We start from the raw sequence: 22,003 nt of genomic DNA, 5'->3' as shown, positions 1-22,003 counted from the left end.
CTGAAAGAGCTTCAATTTTATTTGAATAATATATTGAAGAATTAACCTAAGATATTTTGACCAATGAAGAAGTTAAGAACATCATAAACGAAATAAAGACATCTGGAATGACGATATTTTTGAGATAAATTAATGAGAGCACTTAACAAAATTTAGACTTTAAATTGACTTGCAAAAACTTTATAAAAAAGTTAATCATCCAAACTTTATAAAAAAGAAAACCAATAATGATAGGAAATGATTCTTTAGAATGAATAAGTTAATAAAATAATAAATAAAGTAATATAATATCAACTATAAAAAGTTATCGAAATAACGAATCTCTACTGATAGTTTTGTGAATGATATTTATGAAAAGTATTTATTTTTCTGATCATTCTTAATATTAAAAATTTTTATAAAATTTAGATTTTTATTTTCACTAAATATTTTTGTTTATTAATAATTCCATTAAATAATTTATTAAAATTTTGTTTATAATTCTTCAAAAAATTTCTAAAGTTTTTACATATGTCTATCATTTATTAAAATATTTTTTAATATTTAGGTAAAAATGTTTAATTATAATTTTAATAATTGGAAAAAAAAAAAATGCAAATATTCCCATTTTATTTTTACTTATTCAATTTATTTTTAAAAATATTTTTCAATTGATTTCATTTTAATTTTGTTTGTGTATAAAAAATTTTTAATAATAGTTAGTATGTAAAAAATATTATTTGAGTTAGTAAAAAATTTTATTTGTTTAAAGATAAAGTAAATATAAAAATATATGTTTTAGATTAGAGACTTAAAAACAATAATTATCATTAATTATATTAATAAAATTATATTAGAGAATATATTTATTTATAGATTTATATTAAATTGTATTTTTATTTTCAAATTAACTATTTTATTTATTTTTTGTATAAAAGTGGACTTTCTAAGTCCACTGATTCTTCTTTTAAAATCTTTGATTTATTTACAGGTTATTGATTGGTTTTGGTTTAATCCACTTTATCTTGTTTGCTCATAGAAGGAAAATCTTGGGTTGGATAGTTAATTTTACTTAAATGTGGTAAATTTTATAAAATTTTGAATGTTTCATAAACATCTTATTACTTTGAACTCTACTTTCTTTTTTAATAAGAAATAGAGCTTAGTTTATTAGAAAGCATTTCATTTAAACTTCCATAACTTTCATCTTAAATTAAATCTGTGTAAGATATTTCTTAGCTTTATCTTCTTGAATTAGAATTTGATAGCTAATTGTTTGTAAATTTAATTTATAGAGAATTTTTTAAGTGTGGAGAAGCTCTTGTAGAGGAAGAAGGAACACCTTTTTTATCAATTTAGGGAGAATATAAATTTTAACGAGTATCTTCTTATATATCTGAAATATTTGTTTGCTTTTCTTTTGAAGGAATTCCATATTTTTTATAAAACTATTCATTTTTAAAATTATCAATTCTTTACTAATTAATAAAATTAATTTTTTAATTCTGTGATATAATTTTTTCCATTTTTTACACTAAAATATTTTTTCTCCTTTGCTCTTCATCTATGTAATATCTGTGAATTCTTTTATCTATTCCTTCATTAAATATTTTAAAATCTTTTCTATCTTAAAAATTTTAATATTTCTTTTCATTTATATACTCTAAGGCTCTATTTTCCCATCTTTTTTTTTAGCTAAACAGCTTTTCCTGATTTTAAGGAAGAGCTAAGTCGTATTGAAAGATACTTTTTTGACTTATTGATCTTTCTAAGTTGGCTAACTGATCCATTGAATTCTAGCACTCTTCATAAGACTATAGTAGACTTTTAGATAGATTATTCTAAAGTTTAGGTAGTCGTAATAACTTTTTAGATTATTTTATTTAATAATTTTCATGTTAACTTATTGATTTTTTATTAATGCTTTTTAAACTCAATCTATTTTGAGCTCCATTTTAAGTTGAATCCACTGAGTTATTATGTTATCTTTAAATAGACTCTGTTTATTAAATGTAATATAATTCATTAAATTTTTTTCTTTATACATGCTTATGCTAATTTGGATTATCATCTTAGCAATAATCAATCGAGGCTGTTGTAAAAAAGAAATTTTCATTTTATGTTATGTTATTTTTGTTGTTTATCATTTAATTTTACTCTTTAACTAATTAAAATTAAAGGGATTTATCATTTAAATTAAAATGTTTAACTTTTCTTTTATTTTTAGGAGATACTTCTACACTGTTAGCTTTAAATACATCCTTATAATTTTATTTAAGATTTAAGGAACTCTCATTATGGATACTATTATAAGCATTTATGCTTTAATTTTATTTATCTTCAAATTCTACTAAAGAATCTAAGTGTTTGATACTTAAAGGAGATTCTTAATATAAATGAGCACGCTAAAATGTTTCTTTTAAATCATTCAATTAGCTATTTCGAGATTCTTTTGGTTTATAATTAATTTCATCTCTGTTTTTAGTCATAATATTTCTATATAATTGATTTCTTTTTTTTTTTGGTGAACACTCATTTTATTTTAAATTGTATTCTTAATTTAGTTCTTTTTAAAAGCATGAAGAATGTTAAGCAACGAACAACTTACCGAGTCTAATTCTTTCACTAGTTGGTGAATGGGAAGGTGATAAACCAAGAGATTCTTTTTAATTCATCTTGATTTAATTCCCCTTTATATTCTAAATTATTTATATGAAATATATTAAGTTTTTTATTTGATCTAAAAAAGTTTGTTTAGACTTTTATAAAATACAAAACTTTTGGTGAATATTTTTTAATTTTCTTAATTTATTGGTTAAATATTAATTTTTATAAATTAAGTAATTCAATTTTAAAGATATTCCAATAAACTAAATATTATCTTGATCTCCATTAAAAAATATATCACTACTGTGAAGAATACTCTTAATTATTAAATAAATAACAATACTTTGTATTACAATCTTATGCAGATAAATATTTGTTTTTATTAAAATTTAAGTTAAATAAGGTAAATATTAAGTGAAAAGGATGTATTATACAGATCATAAAAGAGGCATTAAAAGGATTTAAAAAATTTATCAACTTAAATTATTTTAAAGAGAAAAAATTAATATAAACTTAGAAATACTTTTGTTATGAATAATGCTTCATAACATAAAGTTTTTTTTTAATTTAAGGCAAACATAACTAACTAATTATTGAATATAGACAATGTAACTAAGCATATTTTATTATATTTTTATTTTATTATATACATTAATTTATTCACTCATTCGTTGATTATAAAGCAAAGCTTATTTATCATATCGAATTATTAATTTTCTTTTAATACTCATTTTTACTTTTTTAAAATGTAATAAAATTACTTTCAAATTAACATTGTTAAATAAAATATTTTGATAATTAAATAAATTCATGGAAGTCATTTTGATTATTTCTTAATTGGCAGTAATTCTTTTGAGGTTATTAAACTTTCTTGAATTTCTTCAGTCTTTTTGCCTCTCTAGCATTCAAAAATTTTTAATTTTAAAGCTTAGTAATAGCGGAGTGAAAGATTATCCAATAAATCTAAATTTTGCTCCACTAAAATATATATGTAATGACTTATAAATATAGCTGTTGTTATATCAATCATATAATGAATTCTAAATATCAGCATAACAATAGCCATATAAGCATTAACAAGCTGAACTATTTTAAAATAATTACTTTTTCCACTTCTTAGCCATTCTAATGCACATAAATTTAGGAATCCGCAATGTCCACTGTAGAAAAAATCGCTTGTTCTTCCATATGGAACTACAATACTAGGTACATGAGGATCATCCCAATAATATCCATCAGGAAATCTAAGAACTATAAATGTTTAAGTTATAGCTCTTACTAAATAAAACAATCCTGTTGCATAAATAACTCTTCCTGTAGATATATTAAATACCCAGTACCCATATAAAGTTACAAATACAATATCCATCAACAAAGAGCTACTAATTTACAAAAATCTAGCCAAAGATAAGTTATTATTAACTGCATCATTAAAGTATGTTAATGCATCATGGATAGGATCTTTAATGCATTCTACTTCAACTGATGGGACAGCATACCTCTTACCTAAGTAAACAACAGTAATAAAAGCAAGAACGACTAAGCATTTTGAAGTCAGTAATTCTTTACGAGTTGTTTCCATAGACTTTATTGACAAATTCTTTAAATCTCTATTAAATAACCAAGATCAAAAATCAAGAAAATTAAATAATTTTTCTATTGTATATACTTGATCTAATTTTTTTCCTTTACTACTTTTTTTATAGATAACTATTAATTATAAAGGTATTTACATTCAGAATGTCCTAATAATATTAAACTTAAAATAATCTTCACTCTATTGCTTTCTAAAAAATTCATATCAAAAATATGAAGATTTTTAATGAATTTTACATGCTTCAACATGAATAACACTAAATTATTAATTCAATAGAATATTAACTAACTCTTTTAGTCATAGCTATTTTTTCAGTAAAAAATTATAGACAAAACTAAAAGTAAGATTTTTAACCTTGTTATTTTTTTTTTTGCGTTAATTAAAAAGTTAAAATTATGTAAAATTATTTCAATTTCATAATTTTTGAAAACGAAAGTAATAACAAAAACAATATTGAATAAAAATATTAAATTTTAGAAAAAAATAAAATTATTAAAAAATACTTCACAATAAATAAAAAACTTATTTTATTTTACTTAATCTTTCTATTAAGTAACAAGTATATTTTTGGGATTAAAATAAAAATATAAAAGTTAAATTGGAAAAAATATATAATTTTTGACATGAAATGAAGTGAATAGATTATAAATAAAAGAAAAACCTTTATTAATAACTATTGTAAATAATACTTTGTAACTTATTATCATTTTTTTATGAATTCTGTGACCTTATAAATATATATCTATTACATCATAAACAAATTTTAGACAAAAATAAAATTATAAATCAGTAAATTTCATTATTTAATTATTTACTATTAAGATAAATTATTTTTCAGACAATAAATAATTAATGGCGGGCAACATTTAGCATTATTTATTAAAATAATGAAAAAAATAATTATTTATTTATTTCTTATTGCTTCATTTTTTTCATTTCTATTTATAATTGGTAGTAACTTATGATACTTTTAGTATTAATTCTGTGGCAGTTTAACTATCTATTACATCATAGAGAGTTTTTAAATTTGAAATTAATGATTTCAGAATATTAAAGAAAACAGGTATCAAATCTTCAACATCTTTTGAGGAATAGATTAAAAATTCTTCATTAATAGGTCTTTACTTCATGTAGTGTGCACTTTGTACAGGATCAACAAATATACTTTGAAATTTAGCCTTTAAAGGATTGAGACCATTTGGAGCGTTATATATTTAAAGGATTTAGTTGAGACCGCAATTAAAATATTATAAATCCTTTATTTTTTTTTTGTTATTCTATTTCAAATCACTTAGAGCCTTAAGTTATATAATAAAATTATGAGCAACCTAAGTATCTAAACCATTTATAATTTGTGTACTAAATAGATGATAGAGAGCTAGAGCATCTTTCTAGCATCCCTATAAAATTTTTATAATTGATTTGTCTTCCATTATTTATTTAATAGCTTTTTTTGCAAGGATAAAAACTTCTTACTATTTTTCCATTTCAACGAAATCAAATACGTAGATAAATGAATGGTTTTATATGAAATCATGATAGCTAATTTAAATAAGTTCAATGTGCCCATGCTTTGAAAGAGAGCCTTCTAAATCCACTCCAAGATATGATTACTGCTACAATATTCTAAGAGCTTCGTCTATAGATTATATAGTATCAACTATTTTTATTCTGTCTTTTAAATCGATTTAGGCTTATTTAAAGATATATTTGTCTTATAAAATCTATTCCTTATACTACTTTTCGTCAGATTTTGCTGTTAAGTTATTTTTTTAATGTTTTTAATTATTTTATTTTACAGACTATTTAAATATTTTTTTTTATAATGCTAAGCTTTTACAGCTCATATTAAAGACTTCACAGTCATACTTTTCAGTTAAAATCTACTTAAAATTTTCTTTGAATTTAGTGAAACCTATTGTTGCTCTAATTTGAGGACGGAACTAAAGATATATATTATATAAAAACTTGTCAAAGTTGAAGATCATTTTTTAAGTTTTCTTTTAAAGAAGTACATTAATAGCATTCTAAATTTTCTAAGTGTCGCTATCTAAAATCAAACAATTTTTTAGGGCCTTTAAATTAAATTATGGTATGTTTTATTATAAAGCATCTTTAAAGTCTTAATTATCTAAAATATCATTTATTATTTCCTCAAGCTGTTTATTATAGTGCTTTTATATCAAGTGAAGAGGAGGAATATCTGCTTAAGGATCTCTATAAAATTCTTTTTTTATTTTGAATTCATTTACAGTAAATAAAGGCTAATTTTATTCATCATTTTCTTCTAATTATTGTTGCTTAACTTTATTAATTATCTATTCTTCATCTTCAAATTATTTATCTATCTCATAATTATCAATAAAGGTGTCTTTTTTTGCAGAATTTTCTTGCTAATTTCTTAATTTTTACTCTTCATTTTATTCTTCAAGGTCTAAAATAATAAAAATTTTTTGAGTTTCTATCTAAAAATACCAATAATCTATCATATTTCTAAAAAATATTTGCATTTTAAAGAATTAAAATATGAAAACCTTTAATCAAACCTGGAAAATAAATTTGTTCAGAAAAAAAATTTGTTTAAATTAATGATAATTTAAAAATAAAAAAAATAAAATGATTTGCTTAATTAAAAATAGATTACCTATTTCTTACTTTTTTTCAATAAAAGCCTTCAAAGTTTTAGAAACATAATGCTTAATTGCTTTTTCATACGGAGGAAAAGCATACAAAATTTAGGTTTTTTAAACTAAAGGTGGTAAAACTGTCTAAGAAACAAAACATTTATTAATAGCAACAATATCTACAATCATTTGATTTTTTAAAGTGTATCCTAATTTAAAGAAACCAACTCTTCTAAATTCTCTCACAATAAAGCTTTCAGTTAAAATGGTTTCTCTTCCATAATATTTCCATATCTCTTCCATAAATAATTCCATAGCATTTTTTTACATGATATCTCTTATGTTTTCTCTAAGCTCTTTAGTGTTGTCTAAATCTTCTTGAGAGTGAATCTTGTCTATAAGCCCTTTTTATAATAAGATTTCTTGCTCTTAAAATAAAGAAACATAACTTCTTTATTTCCAAAGTGGTTTTTAACTCATAAAATCAATATAGTCTGGGTCATCTATTTTTTCATCATAGGCTTCATAAACTAAATCTTCAATACCATGAGAATATTAACACTGTTATTTTTCAAATATACACAATCCTCTTAACCAATATCTACATAGTTTTTTCTTTTGATTCTTATATTATTTTGAAAGATATTCTTCAATAAGTTTATTTTTTCTCATTATTTTCTCACTTTTATCAGAGCAACAATCAAAAACAATGTGATTTAGAAGTTAATCACTTGTTTCTATTGTGTTTTCAAATAATTGGATACACTATTTTAAAAATTCTTCGTCATGAATTGCCCATGTTTTGAAGAATCTAAATAAGCACATATTATCCTTAACTAAATAGATTTCAAAGCATGGCTCTAATTCAGTTAACTAGCTTTATTTGACTAATTATCTTATGTTTGATTCTATTAGCGGTTTTTAAGTTTTTTTAATTTCCTTCAACACTTCAATAACTTTTGCTTTAAAATACTCATAAATATCTAGATTCTTATCTCTTAGCAAAACAAAATTTGAATAAGTTCCAAGAGAAGGTGGTTATTAAAACTTTGCAATATAGCACATATTTTTCATTAGATAGCTAGCTATTCTAATCGATTTTATACTAAACCCAAAAGCATCTGAACCTACACCTATTCGGATAAACTCCTAAACCAAAAACTACTCAGTTAAAAAAATATCTGGATATTACCTTCTTATCATTAAATAGAATTCCTCAAACATTTTTGTACGAGTGTACTCTCTGATTGTAGTTCTTATGGTTCTGTCATTATTTATCTGCTCTAAAGAATAATCTTTTTAGCAAGGTAGATTATAATATTAACAAAATTCATAAAGGTAAATATAATTTAAGCTGCTAGTTAGACTCTTCATATCTATTCTTTCATACATTGTTTAAGCGCTTATTGAAATATCATCGTCTTTATTGTAATTCAAATCATCGATACCGTGGGCATGTATACAGTCTTTAGTTTAAAAAAAGCAAAAACCTCTAACCCAAGAAGAGCATATAAATTTCTTGCGATAGGGATATTGTAATTATACTATTTACTAATAAATGAGCTATTTCTTAGCATTTAGCGATATTTTTTACTTTTCAAAGAGGGTTTATATTTTATTTTATATTTCTAGTAATTGCTAATCATTTAAATTTTTTTTGTAAGTGCTATGGAAGGTCTCAACCTCTTTAGGGTTTTCGTAATAATTGTAAAAGTATTATTAATATTACATTTTGAAAAAAATTAACTCTACTTGTTATCAAAGTAATAAAATTTTATTAAATTAGTCTTTTTTGACAATTTGATTTTTAATTAATTAATAATATTTATATGATATCCAGTTTTAAATAATAAAGTAATTGTTTTTCTTAAAGTTTCTACCAGATACTTTATAGCTAGATCCATTAAAATCTGATATATTAATATTATTATTCTTTCTGTATTTATTTTTTATTAATCACTATTTAGAAAAAGACTTATCATGTATTTAAAATTGATCTTTTATTCTAAATTATCGAAATTTATTTCAAAATTTGATAAAAAAAGATGACGAAAAGTTAATTTCAAGTGGAGTAGTTGAATGAAGTATTAAATTTTTAGCTAATTATCTATTTATATAATCTTTATTTTAAAATTAAAGTTAAATAGCTTTGATAGAAATGAAACAATATCTCTTTCAATTAATTTAAAGTGATTTTATTAGAGATAATAAATTAAATCTGATAAAAAATTAAAAAGTTGCAGATTATAGAATGATGGAATAAACTCACTAATGAAAACAATATCTCTTTTTAATAACATCCAAAATTTATATTTAAGTCTAAGGTTAAAACTATACTTTAATAGTTAAATTTCAATAAATATTAAAAATTAATTAAAATAGTTCAAATAAAATAGAAGAGGAAGGAGCTTCTTAGATAGCTAAAGCTCTAAAAAAGTTAAAAAATTTAAAAGATTTGACGTTGATACTTTTGTAATTTTACTTTATTATTTAAGAATATTTTAACTTAACTTTATTTGAAAAAAGTGGAAATAATTTGAAAAGCAAAGGAGGTTTAGAACTGGGAAAAGGGTTATTATATTGTAATAATCTTACAGTATTAACAATTAAGTTAAGGTAAAATAATAATTTATTTTCATTTAACTGATTATCAATATTTTAAAGCAATAGTTCTTTAAACTATGAAGGAATATAAGGAATATGCTCGGGGATATCTAAATGCTATAATCTGAATTAACTAAGTCTTAATTTAATGTAATTTTTATTTATAAATTGTTAATTTCATAAAAAATAATTAAACTATTAAAAGTGGAAATTTGATTCGTAATGGTATTGAGTTACTTGGAGTGACATTTTCATAGCTATAATAACTTTAACATATATAATTAGAATGCGAGTAGTATATTAATTACAAATAAAAAAAATAACTTTTATTTTCTATAATAGTCGCAATAGTATAAATGAAAAAAGCTGTATTATTTTCAGTGATAAAATTAAGAAATGTGCCCATCTACGGTCGTTACATTTAAATTTGCAGTTATAAATTTTTTATTAAAAATACTAATTTAAAATTAATAAATGAATGAATTTGAGAAGTTGTTTAATTTTATAATTTAAAGTATGAATCAAATATTGATTTAATTTTTAATTTAAAAAATGAATTGAATATTGATTAAAATTTTTTAAATTTAAAGAATCAATGAAATAATGCAAGGTGGTGTTGCTATGTTAGAAAGTTTGATAACTCTACCAAATTTGAATTTTTTAAGATATAATTTTAGGTAAATAATTTTTATATTTTTAATTTAAATTTAAAAAGTGTAACTTAATTAGAGAAAATAAAACTGATTGCACTAAGAACATTAATTAGTTTAAAAAAAGAATGAAAAGAGTTGTTATCTTCTAGGTTTAATAGTGAAAAATACTCAGATATATTAGATTTTCTTTATACCAATAAATAAAAGATACGCCATTGTGTGTTAGATGTTTAAAAAAAAATATATTGTTGCAAATAGAATATATTTATTTGAATTTTTATAAATTTTAATCATCCCTTTTTTTTATTTTAATTTTTTCTTTGAGTTTAAATAATTTATCTGATTTTGTCAAAATAGGGATGATCTAAAGCTTCTTTAGCACTTATTCTTTCATTCTATATATTTTTAATATTTCATATAAAATAATTTAAAATTAAATTATTGATTAATTTACTGGTAAAATTTTTAACATTTTATCTATTAAATCTAATCCCAAAGGATCAGCATATTTAACATTATCTTGGTCTATCAATTACTTCAAACCCTTTCCCTTTTCTGTATAAATTCTAATTTTTATTAATTAAATTTAAATTTATGTTGGAGCTAAATTTTTTTTACTTATTCTCTTAAATTTCTTTATATATTTAAGGATTCAATGGTATTCCACTCCATGAAGATAGTCTCATCACATCTTTGTACCCAAATATTTTTATTATATCCAGCAAAGCTGTATAAGAATTATGACCTTTGATTAAAGGAACACTATTAATCATCTATTATTTAAAAATGTCTAAATTCAAAAAACTATTTATAAAATAGAAAACAAATTACCATTTGAAAAATTATAACTCCTGATGCCCAAATATCTACAGCTGGAGTTATATTAATGTGATAACTATCTGTTAATATAAGTTCTGGAGCTTTATAATTCACAGTTCCTATCTGATTTAAATTTAATTCCAATGCTATTCGTATTATATTAAGTTTAATAATTTACTTTGCAGAAGTTAAAGGAATAAGGGAAGTAAATATCAGAAAGACCCCAATCAATAACTTTCAAAACTCTTTTTTCATGATTTATAATGATGTTAGCACTTTTGATATCTCTATGAATAACTCCAATTTTATGTGCTTGATATATAGTCTAATTTAAAATTTTTACAGAATTAATAAAAAAATAATTTTATGAGTTTAAATAAAACCTCTATGAGTATGTAAGAATAATATCTTATATCTATTTCATTGAATCGTTGAATTATATTTTTCAGAGTATTACCTTAAATGTATTCAAAAAACTAATATTATAGAAAAATAGGTTTTTATTCAAATTTTAAGTAAATCATTTAATATATCAGAAAAAATCTAATAAATTAATAAATCTTTTAGCTGTAAAATATTTATAAAATAAGTGCTAAAGTCTAAATTTACTAGAGAAGGAACCTGGTAGTATTTATCAACTGTAATTCCATAAAATTTAGGAACATTTTCTATTGAATTAACTTTAGTTAATATAGATATTTCTCTTTATACTTTTTCAATTTTATTGGGTCTCAATATTTTAATTAAAATCTTTTCATAGTTATTACTCTTGTTATAACCAAGATAAACATCTGAAAATTTGCCACTTCCTAGTTTAGAACCAACTAAATACTCATCTTAATTTCTACAATATTTTTTAAGAAAGCATTCAGAATTTCAATTAACACTAACTAAATATTTTACAGTTGAATAGGTTCTACTTTTGAGTGATCTCCATAATCAATATCATATTTTTTATAATCATTTACATCAATGCCTCTTGCATGCAATTAATTTAAGCTTGTTTACTCATGGAAGCAAATATTATTTGAAAAGAATTATTAAAATGATAAAATTGTTTAATTTTATTCAAAACTTAATCCTTATGATAAACTCAAAAAGAAAATTGTAATTATTATTGCGTAAAATTTAAACATTTTCAGGATTAAATAGCTTTTCAAACTAAAAATATACCTTAATAAATAACTTTTAAATGTGTAGATTTTTAAATTATTAGTTAATATTTTTCTTCAATTTAATTAATTTAATTGTATAAATCAAATCTTATCAATCATCTAAAAATAAATATATAATTTTTCTATTTTTTTATTTGCAAGTTTAAAAGCTTAAAATTTAAAAAAATTTTAAAATAAAAATTGATTTTACAAACAAAACTCTAAAAACTTTTTATTTTTATCAAATAAATTTAAGTATAAAAAAGCGATATTCATAATAAAATTAATATTTTATTTTTATTTATAAAAGATTGTTTGAATGGTCATATTCAATATAAAATTTTACTTTTTGTTTTTAAATTAAAAAAAAATTGAACTTATTTATGGTTTTGAAAAAAAATTTTAATTAATTTTTTAATAAAAAAGTTTTGTAGAATATTTTTAATTAAAGAGTAACTTTATATTTTAAGTTATTTAACTAGTTGTTAATCTTATTTAAACTAGATTTTAAATTAACATTTAAAATTAATTTAAAACTGAAGAACTTCTATTTATAATCACATTAAATTAGGAAAAAATTAAATCCTTATTTTAGCTAACTTAATTAATTAGTTTTTAATGGTTTGCTAAATTCAAAAGAGAGCAGGTATGCATTAGTGTGGTGTAAAATTTTATATTTAGAAGTTACTTTGTAAATAAACTTGAATTTTTGGGAAAACAATGTTTAAATATTTTTAATTTATTTTTATAAATATTCATTTTCAAAGAGTAGGGAAATCAGTTTCTCTTTCATGATAAACTTTATGAGATTTCTTATTGTTTTTATCAGTCTATTTTATATAAAAAAGAATTAAAATAAAACTAATTTTTCTACTAAAAAGATTTTTACATCATCCATGATATTGTCGTCAGAGTCTTCATTTTTCTTTGAGATACCAGCTAATAATTCAGCCTTTTTCTTAGCTAATTCTTATTCACCTTATTATTAGAAATATTCGAGTTTTTATTTAGCTAAATTAAGAGAAGCTTCAACTTCTTCTTAGAAGATAGGAGCTTGAACCTTAGTACTTTCGAAAGCATTTAATATTTCAAGAGGTAAGCTGATTAACTTTTTAGTGTTTTCTTATTGTTTGTTTTATGTTTTCTTGGGAGGTTATTATTTCTTCTTATTTACAGGGAATCTCTATAATTCTTTTTTAGGAGCAATGATAGAGAGCTTTTCTTTTTTTAAGTCAGCCTCGTTAACAGTGTTTTCTTGCTTAACCTCTTCTTCTTCTTATTCGACTTGATTTACTTTTTGTTCAGCACGAATGAGTAATTCGCAATATTTAACTATTTGTTCGCAATCATCTATATTTCATAAACATAATTTAGCATGCAAGATAAATTGAATAAATATAATTTACCTATTTGTTTTTGGAAAGGATTCTCTAATGATTCAATCTTTTTTCTTTCTTCAGCTTCTTATTAAGCATTTCTTTGCTCTTCTCTTTCCTTTCTTTGCTTTTATCTCTTCAAATCATCCTAAATCTTTTTGACCCAATCGTGATATCTAATATCTTCCTATTCATTGTCATACTTTTCTTTTAAGGCTCTAAATTCATCTCTAACCTTTCTCTTTTATTCTTTAAGAGTATCAATCTTAGCATCATATTCCTTTTTAATTTCTTCGAATATGGGATCATTCTTTTCTTTTTCTGAGTTTTTGAAATTTCTTATTTCATCTAAATTTCCTATTAAACCAGAGACTTCTGTTCTGACTTCATCGTATTGAGTAAATGCTTTGTTCAAAGTTTCTTTGTAAGCTTTTTTTTAAACGTTTAGCTCATTGATTTGAGCTTAAAGTTCATTAATAGGCTTGGCAAAAGGAAGAGATTTTTCCAAATCTTCTTTTTCCTTAATTAACTTTTTCTCTTCAGTAGGATTAAGTAAATCATTGTTTAAGGAGTGGTTAATTTCTCTATTTTATAAAATAGTATTTTAATAATTGCCATAAGTATAATTTATTCCTAAAGTTGTAAAATCTATGATAACTATCTTAAAATTTAATTAATTTTTTACGCAAGACGTTCTTCAATGTCTTCTGCATCCATAGCTTTCTTCATTTTTTATCTCAATTTTTGTTATTAGTTAAACTAAATAAAAAAGTAAATTAAAATAGTGAAATTTCATTTCGTAGTGTTAAATATTGATAGCTGAAAATCATTGAAACACTTATTAACTCCCTTTGAGATATTTTTAAAAAATAAAAATTTAAAGTAATACTAGTTCAGTGATTTGATCCTTAACAGAATTGTGGTTCTTTTTAGCCTCATCGAATTCTTTTTAGAGAGTATTCTTGAGTTCTAACTTTTCTTTGAATAATGCTTACAAGGGTTGAGCTCTGTTATTGCCACTTTCCTTTGATTCTCTGGCCTTCAATATGAGTTCTTCAATAATTTTTTTCTTTATAAAAAGTAAAATAATTATAAGACAACTCCAAGACATTTATTATAATATATTACCTTTCTTTCGATAGTATATTTAATTTATTCCTCAATTTCCTTGATTTTTTTATCTTGAGCATCAAAATCTGGCTTAGGAATTCTGTGGGATTTTTTTGGTATTTCGATAAGAGTGGTTTCTAAAGTAACGGTAGAGCGGTCCCAAGTGTATCTAGAAGGTCTATAATACTTCTTCTTTTCATCAGTCTTGACTTCTTCTTCGTTTTCTTATTAAGTAACTTCACTTGAATTAACTTCCTTTGTCTTGCTAGCCATTTTAATTTTTGGAGTTTATATTTTAATTTACGATATTTTGAATATTTTAATTAAATTTTTCTTAATTTTATTTAATAAAGATATATATTAATAAATATATTGTATCTCTTTTTAAACTGATATCAATCATAGAACTCAAAAGAGTATATTACATACCTACTCTAATCAACGTGGAATTAATTAAAATAAATCTTTATTCACGTTTAATGAGTTAGTAAACACTTCTACTTGATGCAAAATCAATTAATTAGATACACATATTTCTTCTCAAAGATATTTTTTATTTATTTTTATTGAAATTAATAATTTGAAAAATTTTTTAAATATGCTAACAATATTTAAAACAAAAATCAATTTTATAATTAAATATCTAAAATTTTAAAAAATTACAAAAAAATATAATTAAATCTTATTTTATTTACATTTAAGTTTAATGTTTTAAATAATAACTAGATTTTTTATTAATCAAAAGCAAATATTTATTTTATAGAAATCAAAGAATCTTTATTTGGAAATATATTTAAATTGTATTTTTATTTTGATTTTGATTTGAATTTTTTTATTTTTTTATTTATTTAATTTTTTATTTGAATTTTTGTTTTTATTTTATTCAGATTTTCTGTTAATTTTTTTTTTGAATTTATATTTATATTTATTTTTTACTTTTTTTATATTTGTATTTATTTTTTAATTTTTATTTTATAAAAAGCAGAGGATCTCAGCGAGCAGCTCTAGTTTCCTAAATTATTTTAAAAAATACTTTTATATATTTATTTATTGCTAAGAAAAGATGTCATTGAGTAATTAGATTTTTATTTTTTTTTTGATTATTCCACATTCTTTTATGAATGAGCAAAAAGTAAAATAAGGAAATGTAATTATGCTACTACAAAACCTGTAATTATGTTAAAAACTTATGGGTAAAACAAATATTTGTATTCCTTTCTCTTTTTCAATATGGGTTAAAAATTTGTAGTATATTTCATTTTCTTATTTACTTTTTGTTTTTTTATTTTAAATATTTTTTTGAAATTTAATTAATTATATTTTTTTCAATTTTTCCTTTTTTTCCTTAAGAAAATTTAATGCGTGTATTAGCTTGCTAAGTTCAAAATATCTTAATTATTTATTTGAATATCTTTTAATTATATTGATGATAAATTATTCTAAATGATAGTAAATAGTAATTGTTCTAAGCAATTAGAAGTTTTTTGTAAAGTATAACTAATTATCCACTCATAGAAATATAAAATAATTTTAAAAATAAAATTAATTATTTTTTTATAAATTTAAAAAACGATCATTTTTATTGTTTGATTATTAAAGAAATATTTAAAATAATCTAATTAAGCTAAAAATTAGTAAAAGAAAACTAAAATTTAGCTTAATGTAAAAAACTTATTAATAAAAATTAGCACATAAAATACTTAATTAAAGCAAGTGTATGAATTTAAATGATTAAATATATATAAAATGTTTTATCTGTTTAATTTTTCTTGATAGATACTATTTTTTTTAACCATTGGATATCCATATAAATTGGTTAAAATAACACTTTTTTCATTTATATTAAACTAAAAATTAGCTCATATTTTATTAAGTGATTATCACTTGTTTAAGGTTATTAAATGAAGACTAATTATTTTAAAATTAATTATAATAATTAAATATTAAATTAGATTATTACCAACAGAATATTAAAGAAATGTAAAGTTTTGTAAATCTTATCTAACTGGAAGAGAACTATAACTTAAGTCTTTTGTCTTATTCAAACTCTATAAGGTAGTATCTATTAGATAACAAAGTGCACGAAGATAAATACATATAGCTCATGAAAGACATCAAAGATTTGTTTTCGTCTCCTACTTTTTTGATGCCAAATTTCTCTGACAAAAGAAAATAATTTTTCTCATAATTATGCTTAATTGCTTTTGATTTTGCTAATAATTAAGTTACTGAATAATAATCTTTGAGTGAATTTAGAAAAAAATTCAAATTTCCTTTTGTAATAATTGCTATTATTTACACTAAACTTTTAGAGATAAAAGAAGCCTTACCTGAAGATTTCTTAACTCTAGTGGATTGTCACTTCAAAAATAAAGGTCCTTAAAGTATATTTGCCTCTTTGACATTGATTTCTTTATTTTTGAATGAAGTAGATTAATATGAAATAGATTGTGACCATATTGAATCTTCAAATACATTAAGTAGTTGTAGCGAGGCTGCAGAGTCTAATATTCCTAAAAAGGTCAATATAACTGTAAAGACAGTCTAAAATTTCTTTGATAAATAAGGATTATAGATGATAGCATTTCCCTTAAATGTTATCAAAAATATTCACTGTGTAGCACATGATCAATAGAGTATTATCCAGCTATTGCTAAAAATAGTTGTGATAATAATTAAAAACATGAGTAACAGTATAGATTTCACTTAAATTTACTTTTAAAATATATTAAATTATTTTTTTAATTAATTTAGAAATCAAATAAGAGTTTTTTTATTTTCATTAGAAGGATTTAAATGTGATTCTTTCATGTTTTATAGGCTTTTTGTAGTAAAATAACTAGGCTAGAGAAGATCGCGATGTAGCTTTAGCAAATATTTTTGAATTTTGCGAATTGCTAGCTAAATCTACTTCACCTGCTTAATTATACGTTGCGTTTAAAGATTTTTTAGTTTATATTTCATAGAATTTTTCATTTGCTAATGATAGTATAGAATACTTTGACTTCAATTCTAAGTGTGTGGATTTTTTAGTTTCTATTACTCCATGCTTTATTTAATAGTCTGAGAATTTATCTGCATATCCTTTAATAATATAGTTATTGAAGTAATCTGCTAAAATAAATCTTGTGAATTTAGAGGATTAGATAGGCTGCTTGCATATATGGAGCCATTATTCTGACTAGTTCATTCAGGCTTACGATAATAATAATAATTCAATAAAAGCTGAAACAATTAATAACTTAGCTATTCTGAATTCTACTTTTATTGAATCTCTACAATTTGATATAGAGCTATTATTTAATTTGTAGATAAAAGATCATGATTCTGAAGATGTTAATTAATTTGTGGACCAACTATCCCGCTTAGTTATTCATTCTAATCTCATTGATAACCAATTGTAATTTTTTAGTTTACTTTAAAATATAGTAATGTTTAATTATCTTTTTTGTTTATTTATAAAAATATTAATTAGATTTGTAGAAGTAATAAAATCTTTGAGTCTACTTTATTAGAAAAATATGCTCCTTTATTATACTTTCCAAAAATGTTTGATGAAGTAGTACCTTAATTCTAAAGATACTCTCAGCTAAATTTACTAAGTTTTTGGCAAGAGTAATGATTTTCTTTAGATTACAGAATTGTTATTTGAATCTTTTAGTTAAGCACAAAAATAATTTGCAAATTTAGATCTAAATACCATAGCTGCTATTGAAAAATTTACATAGTTCATGTCTTAAATAGGTGCAAAGCTGTTTAATACTTAAATATCTCATCTTGAGTAGTCTTAAATTTTGGGAATATTTCAAAAATATATTTTGAACCCAATTAAAATGTTTAATTTAAATATATTTTCTTAATTACCTGAAAATTTTATACAGCTTAATGAAGTTTAATTTAGTCAAGTCTGCACAATGATGGAGTCAGTTCATTACTTTATTTTCTCTGACAATAAAAGCAATTCAGATTAAGTAATAACTTTTAAATTAAAAATACTTTTAAAAATTCCTTTTTAAATAAAATTTAAAGGTTTTTGAGACAGAGGTTGATGTTTCTATGATAAAAAAGATATTGTTATTCAATTAATCAGTTAACTAAGACATGGCCTACTGGATTAACCCACAATTAAAGAATGAAAGAAAAAAAATAAAATAATTCTACCAAAGTACAATTTATTGGGTAATATTTGCTTCAATTAATCTTGAAAATGCTGCTAACATATTTGAAAGCTATTTCTTTTAGAAAGAGTTCAATATTTGGGTATTGAATTCTACTATCAAAAAGCTCAAAGGTAGGATATTACCAAACACATTTCTGCTTTACTTGTGTTACTATTTAAAATCCCTCACTGACTCTGATAGTTTTAGCAAAAGTAAATTAATTTTATTCATTTATTTATTTCACAAATTTTTTAGTTGTTTAAAAGAGTGAATATGAAGAAAAATTTAGAAAATTAATGGTAAATATTTCTAAATCTGTACCTTCTGAGATATATGTAGATTACTCTAAAATTTAGTACTATCTTTAATTATACATTAATGAAGAGTGTTAAATGTTTAGATTTTAAATATTAAGTGACTAGACAGTCAGCTTACTGACATTAGAAAACAGATTTTCTCATGTTTATAAAGTATTTATAATATTAGAAGATCTCTTTACAATTGTTTAGAGATTTCCTAAGTTTTATTATGAAAATACATTTATGGGTCTAAAAAGGAATTTCTTTTTAAATCGTGTTTTTTGGATTATTGTTAAATGCTTTACAATAGTTCCTAAGTAAGAGCTATTAGAAAACTCTCAGATCTATAAAACTATTTCTCTTTACTTAAATCTGGCAATTAGATTTAAAATGGATTTTCTTGAGAAAGAAGAAACTTAGTCAGAAAATTCTCACTATTTTAATTTCATTCTAGAGGTATTTAATTTATTTTAATCTAAATTATTTTTATTTAAATTTATTTTTTAAAAAGATATTAGACCACATGTATTTTACTAATAAAAAAATTGTGCTTGATTTTTGTTAAAAGATATTGAATTATTTTGATTAAGATTGCTATAATTAAAACATTATTTAATTAGCTTAATCTAGCCAAACTTTTTAAAACATCACTCTTTAGCTTTTTACTAATATTTGGGAGTAAATCTTCAATTTTTGTTCTAGTAGCAATGAAAAGGCAGAAGAGTTTAAAGAAAAAGATATTAGCTAATCTATTGATTTTATTTTAAAATTCTCTAAGTGTTTATAAGGTAACTTGTCAATAATTTAAGACCGTATTATGCTTGTTATAAAAGCCCATCCTATTTATAGTTCGAATTCTCAAATTATTTATTCCACTATCATAGAAAATTTGGTAATTAAAGAAATAGATGGAGTTAAGGTTCTTTAAAATGTTTTTTTAAAATCTATAATTAAAGACTTACAGATTTGGGCTAAATCTATATGTCCTTAGAGATTACAAAGCTGATTTAATTTTTTTTTGTGTAATTATATTAAATATATTTTTTACATTTTTATGTTTGTTTCCTATTATTCTATTAAACAAATTCATCATGAAAACCTTTTAAAAATTGATTTTTGTGAGAATAATTTAACTAAAAATTTATTTTACTTTTTTAATTAGATAGAAAATACAATTATAAATAAAAATTCAAAATTAATTTGTTCAAAAAAGCAATATAATTAAAAGTAGTAAACACATAACATCATCTTCAAAAAGCTTTGATACTTTAAGCAAGCAAACCTTAGTTTTGTTTTATTAATTGAAAATCAAATCTTTTAATTTTATAAACAAAAATTTAAAATACATACAGACATATTTATTAATTTCAAGTTATCAATTAAAGTCTTTTTTATCTAATTTATTTTTGATTTTAATATTATATAAATTTTTGAACAAATATTTATAAAAAAAATATTTATTTATTTAAATTTAAATATTAAAAGAAATTAATTGATTAAAATTATTTGCAAAGACAATTTTGAATTAAATTTTTGTTGCTTTTATTTCAAATAGTAAATAAAGTTATTTGTTTATTTAAATAAATACCAAATAAGAAATAATGATATTATCTTGACAAAAAAATTAGTCTCTAATGTACCTATCAAAGTATTGATTAGAAATTTTTGAAAAGGGATTCTACTAAATTGAGATAAATTTATTTAATTATTATTTCAATTAATAATAAAATATATAAAGCTAAATATTCCATACATACTTATAAAGAAACCAAATAATAGTATGATCTTGTCATAAACATTAGCTTCTTTTATAAAAGGTTTTTTAATAATTTCAATCTATTTTTTTTAATTATATTTTTCAATATTTAATTAACTTTGACATAAAGATTTATCCACTTCTTGACATTCTTCCATAGAATTAAAAAGACCTGAAACATTTATGTTTTTCCTTTTAAATATTAATTTTTTAACAAACTCCTATTTCCTGAATTATAATTTGTAAGGTACTAAGTATATGATAAAAAATCCAGCCAAAGATCCTGTTATGATCGTAAACTTATACTATAGATCGTTTTATGCCAAATTAATAAATATATAAAAAGAAGCAAATATCACATTCAATATAAATTTTAATTTTTTTTAAAGTTATTGAGAATCCTTAAATTTTTGTGAAGTTAATATCAACTTTAACAAAAACTTTTTTAATAAAATATATTTGTAGCTTAAATTTTAAAGGAAGTGATAAATCATACAAATCTTTACAACTATTGTAAAAGCATCTTCATTAAAATAATCAAAAACTAAATTATTATTTTAATCTATTTGTTATCTATTTTATATGCTGTAGGACCCTAAATTTCCAATTACACTGTATATTATAAATACAATAAAGGTGGAATATTTTATAGATAATTTAGATTATTTAGCGACTTTATTATTTTCATAAGTCAGTATTTAATGTATTTCTAATTAATTTACATATGCAAGATTATTACTTGATAAAAGATCAAAAATTTATAGCACTGAAGTATTTTTTAGTTAATAATCAGTCTTATCAATTTATTAGTATCTAAAAAAATTTATTAAAATGTAAATTAAATAGGTCATAATTGATAATGAACTTAAGAAAAAAGCTACTGAAATTTGGTTCTTTGTTCTTTTGATTATTATAAGAATTATTAATGGACTAATTATTAATGTTGAAATAAGCATATAATAGCTTTATTAAATATTCTTTTATAAAACTGTATTAATAAAATAAAAGACTATTTAAGAAAAAAGAGTAAGAGCATAAAAACTATAGAGCAAAGTTAGCTGTAGTAAGTAAATTACTGACATAATCAAATAACATTATCCCCACTTTCTTCCTATTTACTTTCCAACAACAATATCCATACTTTCTTTTTTGTTTCTCATATACCGCAAGTAAACCTTATTAAAATGTTTAATAAATAAGATGTTTGCTTAATTAATTAGTATATTATGTATAATTAAATTAAATATTTTATTATAAAAATTAGA

The 22,003-nt window shown here is 21.5% G+C and overlaps 8 protein-coding genes across 8 annotated transcripts; 2 read left to right on the top strand and 6 right to left on the bottom strand. All coding sequences in view use genetic code 6, as the record gives it.

Moving 5' to 3' along the window:
- Positions 1 to 1,012: 1,012 nt before the first annotated feature.
- On the bottom strand, positions 1,013 to 1,876 carry TTHERM_001276372 (hypothetical protein; the record flags this gene model as incomplete). Its single annotated transcript, XM_012800759.1, has 1 exon — positions 1,013 to 1,876. The coding sequence occupies one exon, from the start codon at positions 1,874 to 1,876 to the stop codon at positions 1,013 to 1,015; it is 864 nt and encodes a 287-aa protein (XP_012656213.1).
- Positions 1,877 to 3,403: 1,527 nt separating this feature from the next.
- Positions 3,404 to 4,168, bottom strand: TTHERM_01276370 (PAP2 family protein; the record flags this gene model as incomplete). The annotated part of the gene is made up of 1 exon (XM_001029848.3): positions 3,404 to 4,168. The coding sequence occupies one exon, from the start codon at positions 4,166 to 4,168 to the stop codon at positions 3,404 to 3,406; it is 765 nt and encodes a 254-aa protein (XP_001029848.1).
- Positions 4,169 to 5,115: 947 nt separating this feature from the next.
- On the bottom strand, positions 5,116 to 8,538 carry TTHERM_01276360 (3'-5' exonuclease; the record flags this gene model as incomplete). The annotated part of the gene is made up of 2 exons (XM_001029847.1): positions 5,116 to 6,617; positions 6,828 to 8,538. 2 exons carry the CDS (start codon positions 8,536 to 8,538, stop codon positions 5,116 to 5,118), a joined length of 3,213 nt encoding a protein of 1,070 aa, XP_001029847.1.
- Positions 8,539 to 8,852: 314 nt separating this feature from the next.
- Positions 8,853 to 10,225, top strand: TTHERM_001276351 (kinase domain protein; the record flags this gene model as incomplete). The annotated part of the gene is made up of 10 exons (XM_012800758.1): positions 8,853 to 8,891; positions 8,947 to 8,996; positions 9,051 to 9,131; positions 9,190 to 9,279; positions 9,334 to 9,423; positions 9,472 to 9,561; positions 9,617 to 9,703; positions 9,754 to 9,843; positions 10,002 to 10,088; positions 10,141 to 10,225. The coding sequence occupies 10 exons, from the start codon at positions 8,853 to 8,855 to the stop codon at positions 10,223 to 10,225; spliced, it is 789 nt and encodes a 262-aa protein (XP_012656212.1).
- A 129-nt stretch (positions 10,226 to 10,354) lies between these two features.
- Positions 10,355 to 12,019, bottom strand: TTHERM_01276350 (cyclin-dependent kinase-like Serine/Threonine kinase family protein; the record flags this gene model as incomplete). The annotated part of the gene is made up of 8 exons (XM_001029846.2): positions 10,355 to 10,459; positions 10,519 to 10,630; positions 10,683 to 10,837; positions 10,896 to 11,006; positions 11,062 to 11,208; positions 11,267 to 11,359; positions 11,493 to 11,727; positions 11,787 to 12,019. The coding sequence occupies 8 exons, from the start codon at positions 12,017 to 12,019 to the stop codon at positions 10,355 to 10,357; spliced, it is 1,191 nt and encodes a 396-aa protein (XP_001029846.2).
- Positions 12,020 to 12,798: 779 nt separating this feature from the next.
- Positions 12,799 to 14,796, bottom strand: TTHERM_01276340 (hypothetical protein; the record flags this gene model as incomplete). The annotated part of the gene is made up of 6 exons (XM_001029845.3): positions 12,799 to 12,867; positions 12,927 to 13,387; positions 13,444 to 13,997; positions 14,099 to 14,172; positions 14,303 to 14,482; positions 14,542 to 14,796. The coding sequence occupies 6 exons, from the start codon at positions 14,794 to 14,796 to the stop codon at positions 12,799 to 12,801; spliced, it is 1,593 nt and encodes a 530-aa protein (XP_001029845.1).
- A 1,705-nt stretch (positions 14,797 to 16,501) lies between these two features.
- On the top strand, positions 16,502 to 19,988 carry TTHERM_01276320 (hypothetical protein; the record flags this gene model as incomplete). The annotated part of the gene is made up of 6 exons (XM_001029843.3): positions 16,502 to 17,216; positions 17,278 to 17,923; positions 17,999 to 18,494; positions 18,553 to 18,895; positions 18,939 to 19,438; positions 19,494 to 19,988. The coding sequence occupies 6 exons, from the start codon at positions 16,502 to 16,504 to the stop codon at positions 19,986 to 19,988; spliced, it is 3,195 nt and encodes a 1,064-aa protein (XP_001029843.2).
- A 707-nt stretch (positions 19,989 to 20,695) lies between these two features.
- On the bottom strand, positions 20,696 to 21,151 carry TTHERM_001276319 (transmembrane protein, putative; the record flags this gene model as incomplete). Its single annotated transcript, XM_012800757.1, has 1 exon — positions 20,696 to 21,151. A coding segment is annotated over one exon (456 nt), but the record flags the coding sequence as incomplete, so codon positions are not given.
- Positions 21,152 to 22,003: the final 852 nt, after the last annotated feature.

Source organism: Tetrahymena thermophila, assembly GCF_000189635.1.
Source record: "Tetrahymena thermophila SB210 genomic scaffold scf_8253974, whole genome shotgun sequence".
NCBI lineage: Eukaryota > Ciliophora > Oligohymenophorea > Hymenostomatida > Tetrahymenidae > Tetrahymena > Tetrahymena thermophila.
The sequence above is the reverse complement of the archived record's forward strand: the minus strand, read 5'-3'. Positions and strand labels throughout refer to the sequence as shown.